At 43.4% G+C, this 16,167-nt stretch overlaps 1 protein-coding gene across 2 annotated transcripts in view; it reads right to left on the bottom strand.

The window, feature by feature from the left end:
• Window positions 1–2,688: 2,688 nt before the first annotated feature.
• LOC121005904 (transmembrane channel-like protein 8) overlaps window positions 2,689–16,167 on the bottom strand; it is a 32,149-nt gene continuing 18,670 nt past the window's right edge. For both annotated transcript variants that reach the window (XM_040438720.1, XM_040438722.1), the window contains exons 7-16: window positions 15,203–15,350; window positions 14,950–15,120; window positions 14,718–14,869; window positions 11,754–11,874; window positions 10,730–10,827; window positions 10,144–10,327; window positions 9,877–10,007; window positions 8,456–8,614; window positions 7,803–7,881; window positions 2,689–3,117 (exon numbers count right to left, since the gene is read on the bottom strand). In XM_040438720.1, coding sequence (XP_040294654.1) covers window positions 3,040–3,117; window positions 7,803–7,881; window positions 8,456–8,614; window positions 9,877–10,007; window positions 10,144–10,327; window positions 10,730–10,827; window positions 11,754–11,874; window positions 14,718–14,869; window positions 14,950–15,120; window positions 15,203–15,350 — 1,321 coding nt within the window. In that variant the 3' untranslated portion in view covers window positions 2,689–3,039. The remainder of the gene's footprint in view (window positions 3,118–7,802; window positions 7,882–8,455; window positions 8,615–9,876; window positions 10,008–10,143; window positions 10,328–10,729; window positions 10,828–11,753; window positions 11,875–14,717; window positions 14,870–14,949; window positions 15,121–15,202; window positions 15,351–16,167) is intronic.

The following is a 16,167-nucleotide window of genomic DNA, read 5'->3' as shown; positions in this document are numbered from 1 at the left end:
TGGGGAGTGAGGGTCATGTGACGTGGCCAGCGTCAGATCACCGACAGACAAACAAGTCGAGCACCAAGTAATCAGCTCGGCGCTCAAGGCAGACCTAGGAGCAGGGAGCCTCCCAGCTAGCAAAAGTCACCCTGGGAATGAGGCTGAACACAGATCCTCGCTCCTGAAGCTAAGCAGCAGGTCTGCGGCTGATGGGAGACCGAGTACGCCTTCGGCGCCCCGTTACACTAGGCCACTCTGTATAGGATAGTCTGAGAATGTGGTAGCCATCTTACATACATTACATGAAGAGGTGACCGCCCTTGCGTCGTGTACTTTCCATTTATTTCTATAGGACTTTGTAGTCTCTGTTCTAGAGATAGGTTCGGGTCTCAGAGGTGAGTATCAGACATTGGTGGCATTTCCTCCCAATATTCCCCCAAAGTGTGAGATGGGCCAACTTTAACTATACATTCCACAAATATGGTGAAACATTTTTGAAAATTTATGAACCAGTGTCATTATAAGGGGTATTCACACATGGTTATATGGGGGCGTTTGCACTTTTTTTTGTAATGAATTTGGGGAAAATATCCTTATGAATGCACTCAGATAAAGCTTATAGATCAGGCTGGCTGCCCCTTTTAAGAGGGTTTTCCAGTTTCAAGATTTTTAACATCTGTACCAGATCACTGGGGGACCATATTTGACCGGTTGTGTGAAAGAGCCCTAATACTTGCTAGGGCCAGGGCAGTGACAGGAGGATGCACCCTTTGTTTCTCCGGGGCACACCCAGATATTGGGGCTGCTGCCTTATGATAGTTGGGGTGCCCTTGGTGTTATGAGTGTTGTCCAGGTGCAAGGCAAGAGATGTAGGTGCTGTGGTCGGCAAACATTGCTGGAGTCAGCAACCAGGCCAGTAGTAGAAAATAAATGTCTCTTTACTTCAGTGCAGAATGGGAGTTGTAGTACATCCAATGGTATCAAACACATTTCCAAACAATTTGCAGTGCAGTTCTTCCCAAATAGCGATGTATGGATATAAGCAAGGATGGGATTTGTAGTACTCCTTCTCGTTATCTTTTCAAAGTCTCTCTACAGAATCTAAGGCTGGCAATGAGATTTTTGAAAAGTTGTCTGTAATTCCCAGGTTGAGGGGTACAGGATTATTGGCCATGCAGATATTGGACCTTCTTAGTTCTTTCTTTTCTCTCTCTAAAGATGACTTTCACTCTGTGGATCTCTCTGAGATATTGATTCTCTGGGATGTAGGCATGTTACTCTGACGAGTGAGCATATGTAGCTTCTCTCATTTCCTCAGCTAACTTTAGACTGACTGAGCTAGGGGCAGACCTAAGTCCATTACCTAGCTTCCTACAGGGGCAAAGTCAGGACTGTTAACCCTGACTGATCCATACAAAACTATGCAGGTGAAACACAATATATTAAAACATGAAATAACATTTAAATAACAATAAATTTGTATGTACCCTATTCTGGGGTACTGCACATTCAGCATGGGTGAGAGTACCCTAAAGGCCCCTATACATTAGTGTATTGTCAGCTAAATGCGCAGAGAACAGTGGGTTCAGCCAACCATCTAATGTGTGTGGAAGGCTCCCGACTCCGTCCGTCTGACAAATTATGTCAGGGGAGAGAAGGATTTGGTGAAGGGACTATTATCACCCGATCCTTTTGTTCTCCCAGGAGATAAGCCACCGTTAGAGCTGTCCGACATTGGCTTTCTACTCTCTCCCCATTAAAAACATATACACATTCGGCTGAGCCAAATGTGTATTTGTATGGGGGAGCCATAGGGAGTCAGGAGAGATAGCTGATGGCCAAACTATGTATGCTCAAGCTCAATGTATACCATAGGGTAAGGCCCCTGTTTTTTTGGCCCTGGTGGGGACAGAACAAACAATGTGGATGAAAGGAGCAGAAGGACAATTTTAATTTCCTAAACAGGAGAACAAGCTCGATCGTACTGATGAAAAGAAGGCTTGGGGAAACTTTATTAAGAAGAAGTGCTATAAAGGGTGACATTTGGAAAATCCTTATAGGGACAAAAAACAAAACAAAACCCGTTTCTATCATTTATAAAGTTTATTGTTTATAAAAAAAAAATTATTTACACATTTAGTACAGTTTAAAATTGAGAAACGTCCCTCTAATGTACAGAAGAGAATGCATGGCAAATCATATACATATTGCTCATACATGAGAAACTCTTGAGCATTATTCTTAAGCGAGGTCTACTGACAAAATTATACATTTGCCGCCACTCCAGTGCTCCTGAGCTGCAGTGATGACATCATATTGACGACAAGTGACTGCTGCAGCCAAGCACTAGGGCCTTTTTCAGGGCATTTTCTGTTAGATATCTCTATAGGAGTTGAAAAATGCCTGAAAAAAATGCATGTTAAAAAAAGTCTTAACAAAAAAAGAAGGCCGCCCAACAAGCATGAAATTCATGGCATTTTTTACACAAATAACTTTTTTACATGACTATGTTAGTATCCATAAGGACAAATAGGTAACGTGAAATAATCCAAAGAAATATTAAATACCAATGGCTGGGCCTCTTTATTAGGTAAGAACCCAAGATCACCGGAGGTAGACCAGTCTGACCCTGGAGATGTATAAATACCTTTTGTGTGAAAAATGTAGCTGCTACATATAAGTAATCGGTACCATCTTATCAGCCTTTGTTTGGAGACAGAAAAGCTTCATAGTGGTCAAAAGTGCAATCTCAGATGTAACCACCAGGGTATCCGTAAAAAACCTGGGGTCCCACATCCGCGTCCCATTAATGGACCCTCACATGTAAGGGGTAGTTGGTCTTGCTGGCCCTCAAGAAAAGGTAGTCATAACTTTCCCATTTCTTAAACTCCTAATTGTTATGGGTCCCTGGGCTTACTTTTTCCGCCCCTGAATGTAGCATGAAAAGCCTTGAAAATGCATCTTCTACTGCTGAGTCCGTGACAAAGTCTATTATTTCACCATACGTAGAAGGGTTTCCAGTCACTCTTCATCAGGTCACATCTGTTGGGTATGGGACTAAGGGTCAACCGTATGACTCTGAATGTCTTCTTCTTTTCTCAGTCTTCGTACCAGGAATTCTTTATCTTCTATTTGCTAAGATGAAAAAATGAATTGGACACATGAACCATGTTTCAATAGCCGTATCGGGGTTGTCCAGTGGTTGAAATTTTCTTATAGTAGGCTCAAGACGGACAAAAATAAACTAAAAGAAGCAGTGACCTGTCTCAGCCAGTGATAGAGTGAGAGGTTGTTTTCTGCAGGTCGAAAGAGACTAGGAAGGAGTGATACGGCGGTGGCTCTAGGAAGCATTGGAACTGGAGTGGTTGGGGATGGGTGAGATGATTATTGCTTCTGTTATTTTTTTAACTCATTCTATATGGAATTTTCAACCACCGGACAACCCCTTCAATGTTTGTTACACAGAGATATATTGAAGGGTTGCTTAGCCGCACATTGCTTACTATCAACACCAATAAATGACTCACAAGAGTGAGTACCCGTGCCAAACCTGCACGTGAAATCAAACACCAAAAAAGGAAGAAGGTTGGCACAAATAAATGGATATAAACTTTATTGAATTCTCAACACGAGACGAAATATGATAAAATACAAGTAAAAGACAATACTGTGGTGGGTATAAAACACACAGGAAGAAATTACGGCACCACTATATAGGCATGTACATAAATATAAATATCCAGGCTAAGAAAATCATACAGATGACATAATATATAAATAATGTGAACCGGATATCTAATAATAGGGCCAAAAACCAGGGCTAACAAAGCAGGATAGAGATCCAAAACAGTACCAAGGATATAAGGTGCAAAGTGCAAGCATACATAGTACATGGATCACAAATACTGAGCTGACCATAATGAAGCCATGGCATAAGTACCTGAGTGGTGAACCGGATACCCCAACGTACGTTTCGCGTAGAGCTACTTCAGGGGGAGAAGGTGTAGCTCTACGCGAAACGTACGTTGGGGTATCCGGTTCACCACTCAGGTACATGCCTATATACTAGTGGTGCCGTAATTTCTTCCTGTGTGTTTTATACCCACCACAGTATTGTCTTTTACTTGTATTTTATCATATTTCGTCTCGTGTTGAGACTTCAATAAAGTTTATATCCATTTATTTGTGCCAGCCTTCTTCCTTTTTTGGTGTTTGATTTCACATTGCTTACTATGTTGTTTATATTTCTAGGAGTCGGGTTCCCACCCCATCAAATAATATATAGAAAAACTCTAGAAATATCACGATTCATCGTTTCTTAATGAATATTGCGTGCTTTATTGAATCTGCTGCTGAATTTAGTTATGTTTTGGCCTGATTAGGCCTTTATCAAACTGGTGCCGCTGTTAGGGAGAATGGAAGATGATCAGCGCTCAAGAAGAAAGGCGTGCGTCCACACCGCGATGTGTATGTGCCAATCGCGAATCGTGGTGCGGACGCACGCCTGTCTTCTTGAGCGCTGATCATCTTCCATTCTCCCTAACAGCGGCACCAGTTTGATAAAGGCCTAATCAGGCCAAAACATAACTAAATTCAGCAGCAGATTCAATAAAGCACGCAATATTCATTAAGAAACAATGAATCGTGATATTTCTAGAGTTTTTCTATATATTATTGTCACACACAGATGACTGGGTTTCCTAGAGGTAAAAGATGACAACAATTTCCCGTTTTCTACTGACACCATAAACTGACGACAAACATTTTATTTGTTTAACCCCTTAAGGGCTCAATAAATAACTTCGGTCTTAAAGGGGTTCTCCTCTAATAAGTACTTGGCAATAACCTAGTTTTACATAGTGCTTACCGTTCCCTTGCTACAAGCTGCATGCTCTTCTGTCTGGGTCCTGATCGGATGTGGCCCCTTCTTTTCCTGTTCAGCTGCATTTACTACTATGGACCATACACTAGTGGAGTCCAGCTATAGTCCATTTCCCCCCAGACCCATTCATTTGAATGAGCGAGTCTTACAGGAAGATCAGATAACTATAGAACATGTCGCAATTTTCTCTGCACGGACCAATAGCCAATGTGGAATATCACCCATGAGAACATATTAATTCAGTTTAATGGATTCGTTTAGGCCTCTTTCACACTTGCGTTGTTGGGATCCGGCATGCACTTCCGTTGCCGGAGGTGCCTGCCGGATCCGGAAAAACGCAAGTGTACTGAAAGCATTTGAAGACGGAACCGTCTTCCAAATGCTTTCAGTGTTACTATGGCACCCAGGACGCTATTAAAGTCCTGGTTGCCATAGTAGGAGCGGGGAGCGGGGGAGCGGTATACTTACAGTCCGTGCGGCTCCCGGGGCGCTCCAGAATGACGTCAGAGCGCCCCATGCGCATGGATGACGTGATCCATGTGATCACATGATCTATGCGCTTGGGGCGCCCTGACGTCACTCTGGAGCGCCCGGGGAGCCGCACGGACGGTAAGTACACTGCTCCCCCGCTCCCCGCTACACTTTACCATGGCTGCCAGGACTTTAGCGTCCCGGCAGCCATGGTAACCATTCAGAAAAAGCTAAATGTTGGCTCCGGCAATGCGCCGAAACGACGTTTAGCTTAAGGCCGGATCCGGATCAATGCTTTCCAATGGGCATTAATTCCGGATCCGGCCTTGCGGCAAGTGTTCCGGATTTTTGGCCGGAGCAAAAAGCGCAGCATGCTGCGGTATTTTCTCCGGCCAACAAACGTTCCGTACCGGAACTGAAGACATCCTGATGCATCCTGAACGGATTTCTCTCCATTCAGAATGCATTAGGATAAAACTGATCAGGATTCTTCCGGCATAGAGCCCCGACGACGGAACTCTATGCCGGAAGACAATAACGCAGGTGTGAAAGAGCCCTTAAATGAGGTGTGGCAATGTGAACATTGAGGTGTTGTTTCCCCAGGTTCCAGTCCGGGACTTAGGGCATGCTCATGTCCAGGGATCCTATTTAATCCTGCTACTGGATCCTGGGTGTGTCTCACTCTGGAGAGTGTGCAGACAGAGGCCTGGTGAGGCTCTGTCAGTGTGGTCTCAGCTGGGCAAGGCTGAGGGGCCACGAGGCTATGCAATAGCCTGGACTTTGAGGGACTCAGCGACACCCTGGAACAAGCATTGAAAGGTCAGAGTCAGGAGGACTGCTAGACCACAAACCCCTCCAAAGGTACTGCATTTGTTACAGCCTGAGGGCTGGTGGACTGTATGTCTGGGGTAAGCCGCACCTGGTTCCATGTGGGAACGTTATCGTATAGCTGAGTTAGGGAAACAATGTTTATTATGTTTAGGTAGAGCCCAGACGGGCAGGCTTTTGTTTTATGTCATGTTGTGTATGAAGAGTGTAAACTAAATTGCACTGTTTGGACCTAAAACCCAGTGGTTATGAAGATCATTGTGAGAATGACCCCCGAATAAAAGGCGATCCCTTACAGAGGGCACACATTTATTTCCAGCTTTTATTTACCAATAGGAGAACATTTCATAGGACGTATGAATTACACCCTAATTATATAATTACTACATGACCGCAAGTGTTTTGCGGTCCGTAAACCACAGATCCCGGCCGTGTGCATGCTGCAATTTTTTCTGCCCAGTAGAAATGTCCTAAACAGTCAAGAATAGAACATGTTCTATTTTTTTTTTTTGTTGTGGGCTAGTGGAACAGACAAATGGGTGTGAACAACACAAACTCTTGCAGCCTCAATGAAATGAATGGCTCTGCATCTGAACCGCAAAAAGTGCGGATCGGATGGGGACTGGAAAAAAAAACGGTTGTGTGCATGAGGTGTCACAGTCGTTACCTCTGGCTGTGACCTTCCATCCTTGCTCGTTCGGCGCTCCTCGCTGAAGTTTTGTTCCTGTGTTATTTGTAGTTCTTTATGGGTTAACTCCCCTGTGTGCCTATTTGGAGTTAATCCTCTGTCTGCTCCATGGGTGTGGCTTTTCTGCTGCACCCATGGAACCTGTATATAAGTCTGAGGTTTCCTCAGTTCTGTGTCAGCTCTCCTGGTGTGTGTTGTCTTGTCCTGCTCCTTGTTTGTACTCACTCTCCCATGCTGCTGACCCATGGGATCCGTGTCTGTCTGTCTGTCTCCTACTTGTTCATTCCCGTCCTCTGATGTCCTCTTTCCTGTGTTTCTGTTATCTGTTCTGCCAGTTATGTTTTAGTTACCTTGTGTGTATTCATGTCTCTGTTCAGCAAGTCCTTGCTGCACCTTTCTTTGCAGCAGAGTGCCATGCGCAAGGCCATGCAGTTTACTACTGGTGGAGCAAGCCCTTCTCTGCTCATTGTCACTCCTGTTTCCTTGCTATGTACTCCTGCTTGTGTTATTAGTTGCCCTGTTTGTATTTGCCTGTCTACAGTATGTTATGTTTTCCTATGTGCCGTCGGTACCTTCTGGTACCTGTAGTCCATTCGTTCTTGCTGTCACTGTCTAGTTCACGCTCTGGAGTGGACCCTGGCAACTTCCTGCTGCAAAGTCTAACCCTACCATCTGGGGCCCTAGTGAATACCAGGAGTTGCTTAGTCACGCCCCTCTGGAGTATTACTAGACAGTGGCGCAGTGGGGGTTTTCTCGATACATAGAGCTCATGTTTTGTCTGTGCTGCCTTCCCTGGTTTTTGTTTGTGCAATAAACTCTTGTGTGTCTGTACCTGATTTCCGTTTGTTTATTGCTTGACGACGCGGTGACCTGTTTCATACGGTACTACAGAAGAATGAGGTAGATAGATATGAGATAGATAAATAGATAGATAGATAGAATCTTGCTTACATTAGACAAGTGCTCCTTAAGCAGTTCCACGTCTAGTTCATTCTGGCGGACACGGGAGACATAGCAGGTGAGCACAAGACTATGAAACCAAGAAAAAAATGTTCAGTCAACCAAGGCATTTAAGAATTTCTCCAAGACTGAGCTAAAAACACCCCCCCATAACCCACATACACATTAAAATATTGTCAGCCAATCTCACCATTTTCAGCAGGACTGGCCAACTAATGTGCATGAGGAGCTCCTGAATCAACCCCCAAGATATTGTCGGGGGAGAGAAAGTTTGGTTGTGAAGGCTAACCACCAGCACTCCAGCTGTGGTAAAACTACAACTCCCAAGATGCACACTTGTTTGGCTGTTCTCCGAACTCCATTAAAATTAATGGAGCATGCTGGGAGTCGTAGTTTCACCACAGCTGGAGTGCCGGAGGTTAGCCATCACTGCTCTAGGAGATAAGCCATGGTCAGAGATGTTTGGCTGGGTCTTTCTTGTACAGTGTATCTCCCTACTGAAAACTTGTTCGTATCAATAATAATTATCAGTTTCAGAGGACATTATTGCTTATGTCTAAGATGTCAAAGAAGCATCTAACATTGTAATAAATACACACATAACACACAAAACATTTTACTGGATATTATTTTGATGGACTTACCTTAGGATAAAAAGCAGGCTGTAAGCACCAATGTCTGAAGTCAAATATGTCAGGACAGTCAGGGCTGCAGGGGGCAGTGCTGAGTGAGTCCTGTTCTTCACAGCTTCCCATGGAGTATTGTAGTCAGTGAACAGGCCACAGGAGCGAGATGGGCGAGCACTATCAGTGTTTTAAATCAGAAGAAACCCATAAAAAAGAATTTAAGATCTAAACAATTTCTGTTCCTGGACTAAAGACACAATGGACCAGCAAAGACATCATGATCACGGGGGCATGTGATTGCTGCAGCCAATTACCAGATTGGCTGCAGCAGTCACAAGCCCCTGTGTCATACCGGTCAGCATCAGAACAGGATTAGTGGGATATCCATGATGTTAGCCAACCCCCTCCTCTGTCATGACTGCATCTGCTGCTTTTTAGGATGGTTCTATGAATGATGCCATAGACACTATGAATGAGCAAAGAAACAGGAGCAAATGGTAGAGAAGAGGATGCTGTGATTTGAACTCTTTCTGTGAGCACAGAAAGACCAAAGCTGGCCAATATCAGCAGGACCAGCTGATCATCTAATGTGCATGAAGGCCACTAGACTCTCTGCTGACTGCAGATGTCAGGTGAGATAAGGATTAGGCTGTTGGATTTCAACATTCCCGATCCTTATGTTCTCAGGGGCAGGTGTCAGACAATGGCATATTTCATGGATGATCAGCCAGAAGAGGACGATAGGTATCTTATATCAGGAAGAGCAGGAGCAGCTTAGCCATCATATTAGAGGTGGGTATCTCCAGAAAAAGTTTACTTTTTAGCATAAGTTATAAGTGGTTTCCATGTGTTTATGTCCATGTTTTTCATGCCATCAGATAACTCCTTTATTAGAAACTCCTCAGTCCCTTTCTCCACTAATGGCCCATGTTGGAGAACTGTCAACCATGCCCAACAGATAAGACCAACTTCACCATCACGCAAACACAACATCACTCCAATAAAACTTCCAAATCGTTGTTACAAACTTTATAATGTTCCCAGCTGCATGGTTAGTAATGTACCATCATCAATCACTTCTGCTCAAAAAGAGGGCTGGCCACGCACAGTAGATATCTGTCAGCTGAACAATCTCTCCAGTCTCCTCCACACACATGTAGTTTTGGCTCTACCAAGCATGTCTGTGTCCTGGACCAGAAGTGAGAAAGCTGCTAGATACCTCTTGAAGTGAGATATCTCCAGTAGAACAAAAGTATTAGGTAGTTGAACTCCGACTACACAATCCTTATTTCCCCTGACATCTGCCGTGGGTCCATTTCCACTGAAATCAGTGGGTTCGGTTGACACATAATCTAACGTGTATGGCCAGTTTAACATAGCTTGTCTCTACTGATCCTCACCACCTACAGCCTTTATCTAAATATTCTCTGCTTACTTACCTTGTCAACAGGTAAGTTAAGGGGAGAAAAACTGTCATCAGGCCTAGGAACAGGACAAAATGAAACATGATTCTCAGGGTTGATTCTTGAAATAATCTTTGGGAGACATCATACAGGTGAAACACAGAAAACTGTGAAAAGAATGAAACGATCAGAGCAATATGTGAGAGTCATCAAATATGTATCTCGCACACTATTACTATCAGGAATATCTTGACCTTTCATTGCACAAAAACCTTTACTGTGGCTCATTTGTTGCCGTCTGACCTTTTTAATATAGAAGGTGATGAAAATGAAGATAAGGTTGAGCAGCGGCAGTAATGGGGTATAGAACATTCCCCCCCACACCAAGGTCTGACCATACACCATGTCCAACACGTTCTGAGAGAGGATGAATTTTTCTTTTCCAAACCAGCGGATCAAGCGACATTGGTATCGGGAGAACAGGAAACTGGTAAAAGAAAAGGAAGGGAGAAAAGACTGTATTAGACCTGCAGATTTTGCAAACGATTGTCAGGAAGGTAGTGTTCCTTCCCACAATCGCCTGCTCATTAGTGGAGGAGACCGCTGCTATTACATGCAGTATGGGGAGGAGCGATGCTAATGCCATCGCTCGTCCCCACGCAGAATTGTTTGCCGGTAGCAGATCGTGATTAGACAGCATGATCTGCCGCCGGCAAACAAATCTGGATTTGCAGAGGAACGAGCATTTGCACTGCCAAATCATTGCTAACGAGCGTTACTATGAACGCTCGTTAGCGATGATCTGGCAGACTATCTGCCAGTCTAATACAGCCTTAAGAGATGTCAAGATGTAGATGAGTAAGTGATAAGGTGCCAAAATCCGAATTACCTGCGAGGCAATTTCAGGAACAAGAACTCTGCTAACAGTTCCAGAAAGTGAAACATGGACAACTTGTAAAACTCCTGCCCCACCGATGTCTCCCAGCACTATGTGGAGAAAGAGTTGGATGTAAGGACTTGTATAAGATTAGAAAAAACATCTGATATTTTTATCCATTGCTTTTGTCTGGTAATGCAGCTTAGTCTCCATTTATTTAAAGGGGTTATTCCATGATTAATGTAAAAAAATATATATACATATTGTACATGACAATCTCTTTATGACAAAGCTAAAACCAGCCCTGTACATCACATGGATCCAGAGTTCTCTCCATTTATTACTCCATTTGCTCTATTAGATTTAGTTGAAGCTGGCAGCTCAGGGGTGTGTCCTTTCAGCTGCAGATCAGCAACATGTCCTTTCTCAGAGGGTGTGTCCATTCTTCATAAACTCTCTCCCTGTAACTATCACAGCTTCTAACAGAAGATCCAGCTGGTGGCAGTTGAAGGATGGAACTAAGCATGTGCGTCCACCTCAATGTTATTGAAGTGGACAGAGAACTAAGGAAAAGGAACAAAAAGCAGGTGGTGCTATACAGACACATTTTATTAAATAACTCTGTGGCTGTACTAAATTGACTAATGACATGCAAATATAAAAGTATTCAGATCCAGGTGCTGGTCTGAAAACTGTAGAACATAATCTATGGGACAACCCCTTCAAATACAATACAAAACTACCAAGAGTGGTGGTATTTGAAAGAAGACAGCCATCAAGGGAGATGTAGGACACATCCTTACACATGAGTCGAGATACAGTAGCTGGCCAGTCCCAGTGAAGTTGGCAAGTTCAGTCATCTTTCCTCTAAAGTTTAAGGACACCTCAAAATCCCCCAAAAAAAGCAATTGTGGAATGTTGCAGCCAATTCTACTGCAGCTGGGACCACCAGAGAAAAAACAGGTTGGTATCCAGTTGCTGTTGTGACATCACCTGCTGCCATTCCTGCCAACACTCTACAGACAGCGACTCTTACCTGGAACTGCATATTGTAGCCACAAATTTCACATGGTGCTTTGGTGCCTCCTACACACAGGATAGTTTGACCCAGAGAAAACAAGAATATCCCTAAGGTCCCGAGTCTGAGGAACACACACCTGTGCAAGGAAAGTTTGGGTTTTATCCACCTTTATTGAGTTTTGAATGTAACAAGAAACACAAGAAAAACAAAATGGGCAAAAGGGTCAGGTACATCGAACGCAAAGCGAACACACTGTATTATTATTCTCTGAGAAGGCCAAGCAAGAGAGTCAAGAAGAAAGGTGGTTTCATAAGATTTGGAAGGGGCTCCCATATCTAACGGGCTCCTATCTGGGCCAGAAATAAAGTCATGGGAGGCATAGCAAAGGAGATATAGCTGGACCCTACCATATAAGTATCTGCTAAAAATCAGAGATATTAAAAAAAATTCAGGGCTGCAAGATGGATAGCAACTTGCTGTTATGGATCAATGAGAGTGGACCAGTGTGGCAACTAAATTGTTTGGTGAAGGGCTAACCCTAAGGGAGTTATTCTGGCGCTTCCCCAATATTCACCCTTTAACCCCTATACAGTGATCTGGACCTCGCTGAGGGGTAGCAACCAGACTGCTACCTCCTGGGATAGTCCTGGTGTAGTTGCCAGCTGACTCTGCAAGCACCAGGAGCTCAGAATAGCAAAATACACAAAAATGCAGGTTCAGTCTGAATGGTCACTTAGACTTGAATGCAGGTTGTAAGGTACAGGAAGCACACTGGAAGTGTACATGAATAAAGACATAGGAAAGGCTGGAATGCAAGGTAGTAGTGCAGACACAGGCAGGCCAGGCTGAGTGTTTGGCAGGAATACAGACTAGGCAGATGGACAGGGTTAACTTTGACACAAACAGAACTTACGCTTGACTTGAAAGGGCAGAAGAACACAAGTAGGGTGGGAACAGGCTTGGAACACACCAGGTTCACAGGCAGGAGATAACGCAGGATAGATGCAGGTAAATCACAGAAGCACTAGACTTCACATCACCTTTGCTGGTCACCAGGGAACCTAAAGCTTGGGCACCCACTAACTGGGGAAAGTGCCTTAAATACCCAGGGACCCCCAGATATTGGTTGGGGAAAGATTTTCAAGTGCAAGCACTTTAATAGGGTGCAGGTGAGTTCACACTTGCCCTATGGGGACAGACTGGAGCACAAGGTAGCAGCATGGAGGCAGAAGAATACAGGGAACAAGACTGGGTATTATGGTAACGCAGTCGGCACAGACTGCTGACCTAACACTTGCTATGATCCTCTGCCACTAAATCCTCCATCCCTTACCTTCTGAAGCCATTCAGAACTATATCCAGGAACAAGACAAAGGTCAGGATCAGAACCAGTCAGGAGTCAATATCAGTGTCAAAATAGCAGAGGAATGGGTAAGAACCTCAACTAACAGTCAATGCATTTCCTCTTTAAATAGGGATTGCATCATTTCTGACTGCCAGCTGCCATAGCAGCCTAAAACTGGTGAGAAAGAAAGCCATGGTCCCAAGCAGAAAACTGGAGAAGAGGAAGCATCTGGTTATCTAGCAATCAGATGCACCCGTTGACAGGGATCATAGCCGCATGCCAGGATGCAATGTTGAAACAGGGCAAGTTGTGTAATAAGGATGCAGGAAGAGCCTGGAAGATGTATAGCATTCAGGGCTATTGCATCCAAAGCAAGAACATTTCATAAAGGATAGTTTTTGAATTTTAGAAATGAGTAAAGGTCCATTTACATGGACAGACTATGGGGACGATTATTGTGAATTAACTTTCATACGAACACTCATTTCAGATAAGTGGCCTGTGTAAATGTGCCACCAATCACCTGACAAACAAGCAAAATGCTCATTTGTTAGTCATGCAATCGTTTATGTGGCACATAAAATGTTCATTTGTAAGAATAACCCCATAACAAGTGGGCAATGATTGGAAAGAAAAGTTTTTATTAACACTCGTTCCTGATCATTGACCATTGATATTGGCCTGGGCACATGGGCCATAACTAGGCAGGCTCAAAAACAACACTGGAGTGTAGAGAAAAGGGACAGTTAAAAATGGCACAATTAACACTGTGTTCCATTCACTGGTTTACTGAGCAAATACCATGTTTGGAAAGTTATGCAAGGGGGAAGTGAATTAGAAGTGATAATACATTGATCAGTGAAGAGCTGTCCAAATTTGAGGGGTCAGTTTAGGCCCTAACTGTTACTATCAAGTGGGCAGTATGTACAGGCATGTTCTCCATTAGGATGCATTACAGCTCAGAGGGTTCAAGTTAAGAGCATGGCTGTTTTTTTTCCAGTGGAGGGTTAATCAGGCTGCACAGAATGCTTGCCGTAGGTGGCAGGGGATTAGGGCTCCCAGTGGTCGTACTCCCACTAATGAGTGTTTTATGATATGTTCTACAAAAAAGTAATTTAAAAGTGGAGTAAAGGTGTCCATACACATTAGATAAAAGTTGGTTGAACTCCAAACAAACATATGGTGAACGATCTTTTCACAGACACGGCTATACTTATTTTAGCCAATATTGGCCGTTACATTTGTTCAAAATGGTCATACACGTTCAATGAAACCGGGTGATGGATGAAAGATTTCTCTAGGAACCTTCTTTCAAATAAAGATCCCTCCTTTGACTAATAGACTAAAATATTAAACACAGCCAACTTCTTAATAATGTTCTGTTACTAGTCGGCTAAAATGATAATTCGTTGTTAAATTTCACACGACAAACGATTGTTTTGGTTGAAATTGTTTATTTAGATCAACTTTAGACTAATGTGTATGGCTACCTTAGGATGAAGATAATTTCAGCAAAAGGAATGTAGTCAAAAGTGGAAGACGGACTAGGAACCAGCCCAAAACACTAATTATATGTACTGGGTAGGTGACTCGTGGTTAGAAACGAGAAGAACACCTAAACAATCATTATTTACCTGACAAGAGTTAAAGTTATCTCTGCACTTGGTGATAGGCCTTCAAATTTTACCAGGAGCATAAATGAATATGGCAGGATCAGAAGAACCAAGGAGATGACAACCGGCACTAGATACTGAGTCATCAGACTGAGGATCGGATCGTCTGACCTCTGAGGAACACATTGGAATTAAAGATTCATTCATTTCGACAGGACCGGGAAAGACAGTGGAAAGAGAAGATTGTACTCACCTCTTGATAACCTTGAGATACGCCAGTAGCCAAATATATTAAATAGAAACCTCCAGCCATCAGAGCCAGGATGATGCAGTTGAGAAAAACACGCAAAGCAACAATGCGAACTTTTACACCAAGAGATTGTTGAGTCGTTAACATATACCAATGTTCCTCAGCCAAGTCCGACTGTGAGAAGGGAAGATATTAGATGACTACCAATGGCACAAATATAAGACACATACTATGGCATGAAGAGAATCTAACAAACCTTGATATCATTGCTGAAACGCTTCTGTTTAAGGACTGATGTCCCTGTTTCTCTCACACAAAAATCCCAACCAGAGAAGACTTTGCTGCTGATCGAGGTCCTGTACTGTCTGCTCCGCACTCGCCTTTGTGTTATTCCTTTCACAGTACTTCGTGTTACAGAGAGAGAAATGATCTAGACAGGGTATCTGTTCAGTGATGCACAACCCTACAAAATTTGCGAGTGCAGCTGGCCACAGATAGTACTTAATTCATAGATATCTTAGGTTTATTCCATGCTCTCATATATTAGATTCAACAACATACTGTACATAATTAATGGGTAGAGAAAAAATCTAAATCCACCTCTTCTACTTACAAACCTCAGAGGAAGGCAAAACCTCCCTTGAAATGACATTTACCTAAATCACCATAATGTGGTACTATACTTAATTCATTAAAAGGGTCCATCCAATCCAAAATTGGGCCGGAATGAGATAAAAAAAAATATAAAAAACTAAGTAAGAGATACTTCACTGATCCTCTATTCCATTGCATCTCAAGTCACCAATGGCTAGTGGTCCTTTCCTTTGTGTTCATAAGGACTAGCTGGGACCCGTGAAGCATCAGAATGGGAGAAGTTTATCGGTGGGGTGACCCTTCAGAAAAAGATTTTAGTGACTGGACAACCCCTTTAATCCCAGTATATTGTGTTTTACAAGGAATAGTCTAACCCTTCCCTGAAGGGGTTCTCTGGGCTTTTAATACTGATGACCTATCCTCAGGATAGGTCATCAATATCAGATCAGCGGGGTTCCGACACCCGGCACCTCCGCCAATCAGCTGTATGAAAGGAAGGTGCGTGCAGTGTGCTTGTGCCGTCTCCCTTCTCTCTTCCTGTTTGCCACAGACATAGCAGCAGTGAGTAGGAAGAGAGAAGGGAGACTGCAATAAATCTGCTGCATGTACCAGCTTAAATCGGGACAG

Source organism: Bufo bufo, chromosome 6 (assembly GCF_905171765.1).
Source record: "Bufo bufo chromosome 6, aBufBuf1.1, whole genome shotgun sequence".
Lineage (NCBI taxonomy): Eukaryota > Metazoa > Chordata > Amphibia > Anura > Bufonidae > Bufo > Bufo bufo.
The sequence above is the reverse complement of the archived record's forward strand: the minus strand, read 5'-3'. Positions and strand labels throughout refer to the sequence as shown.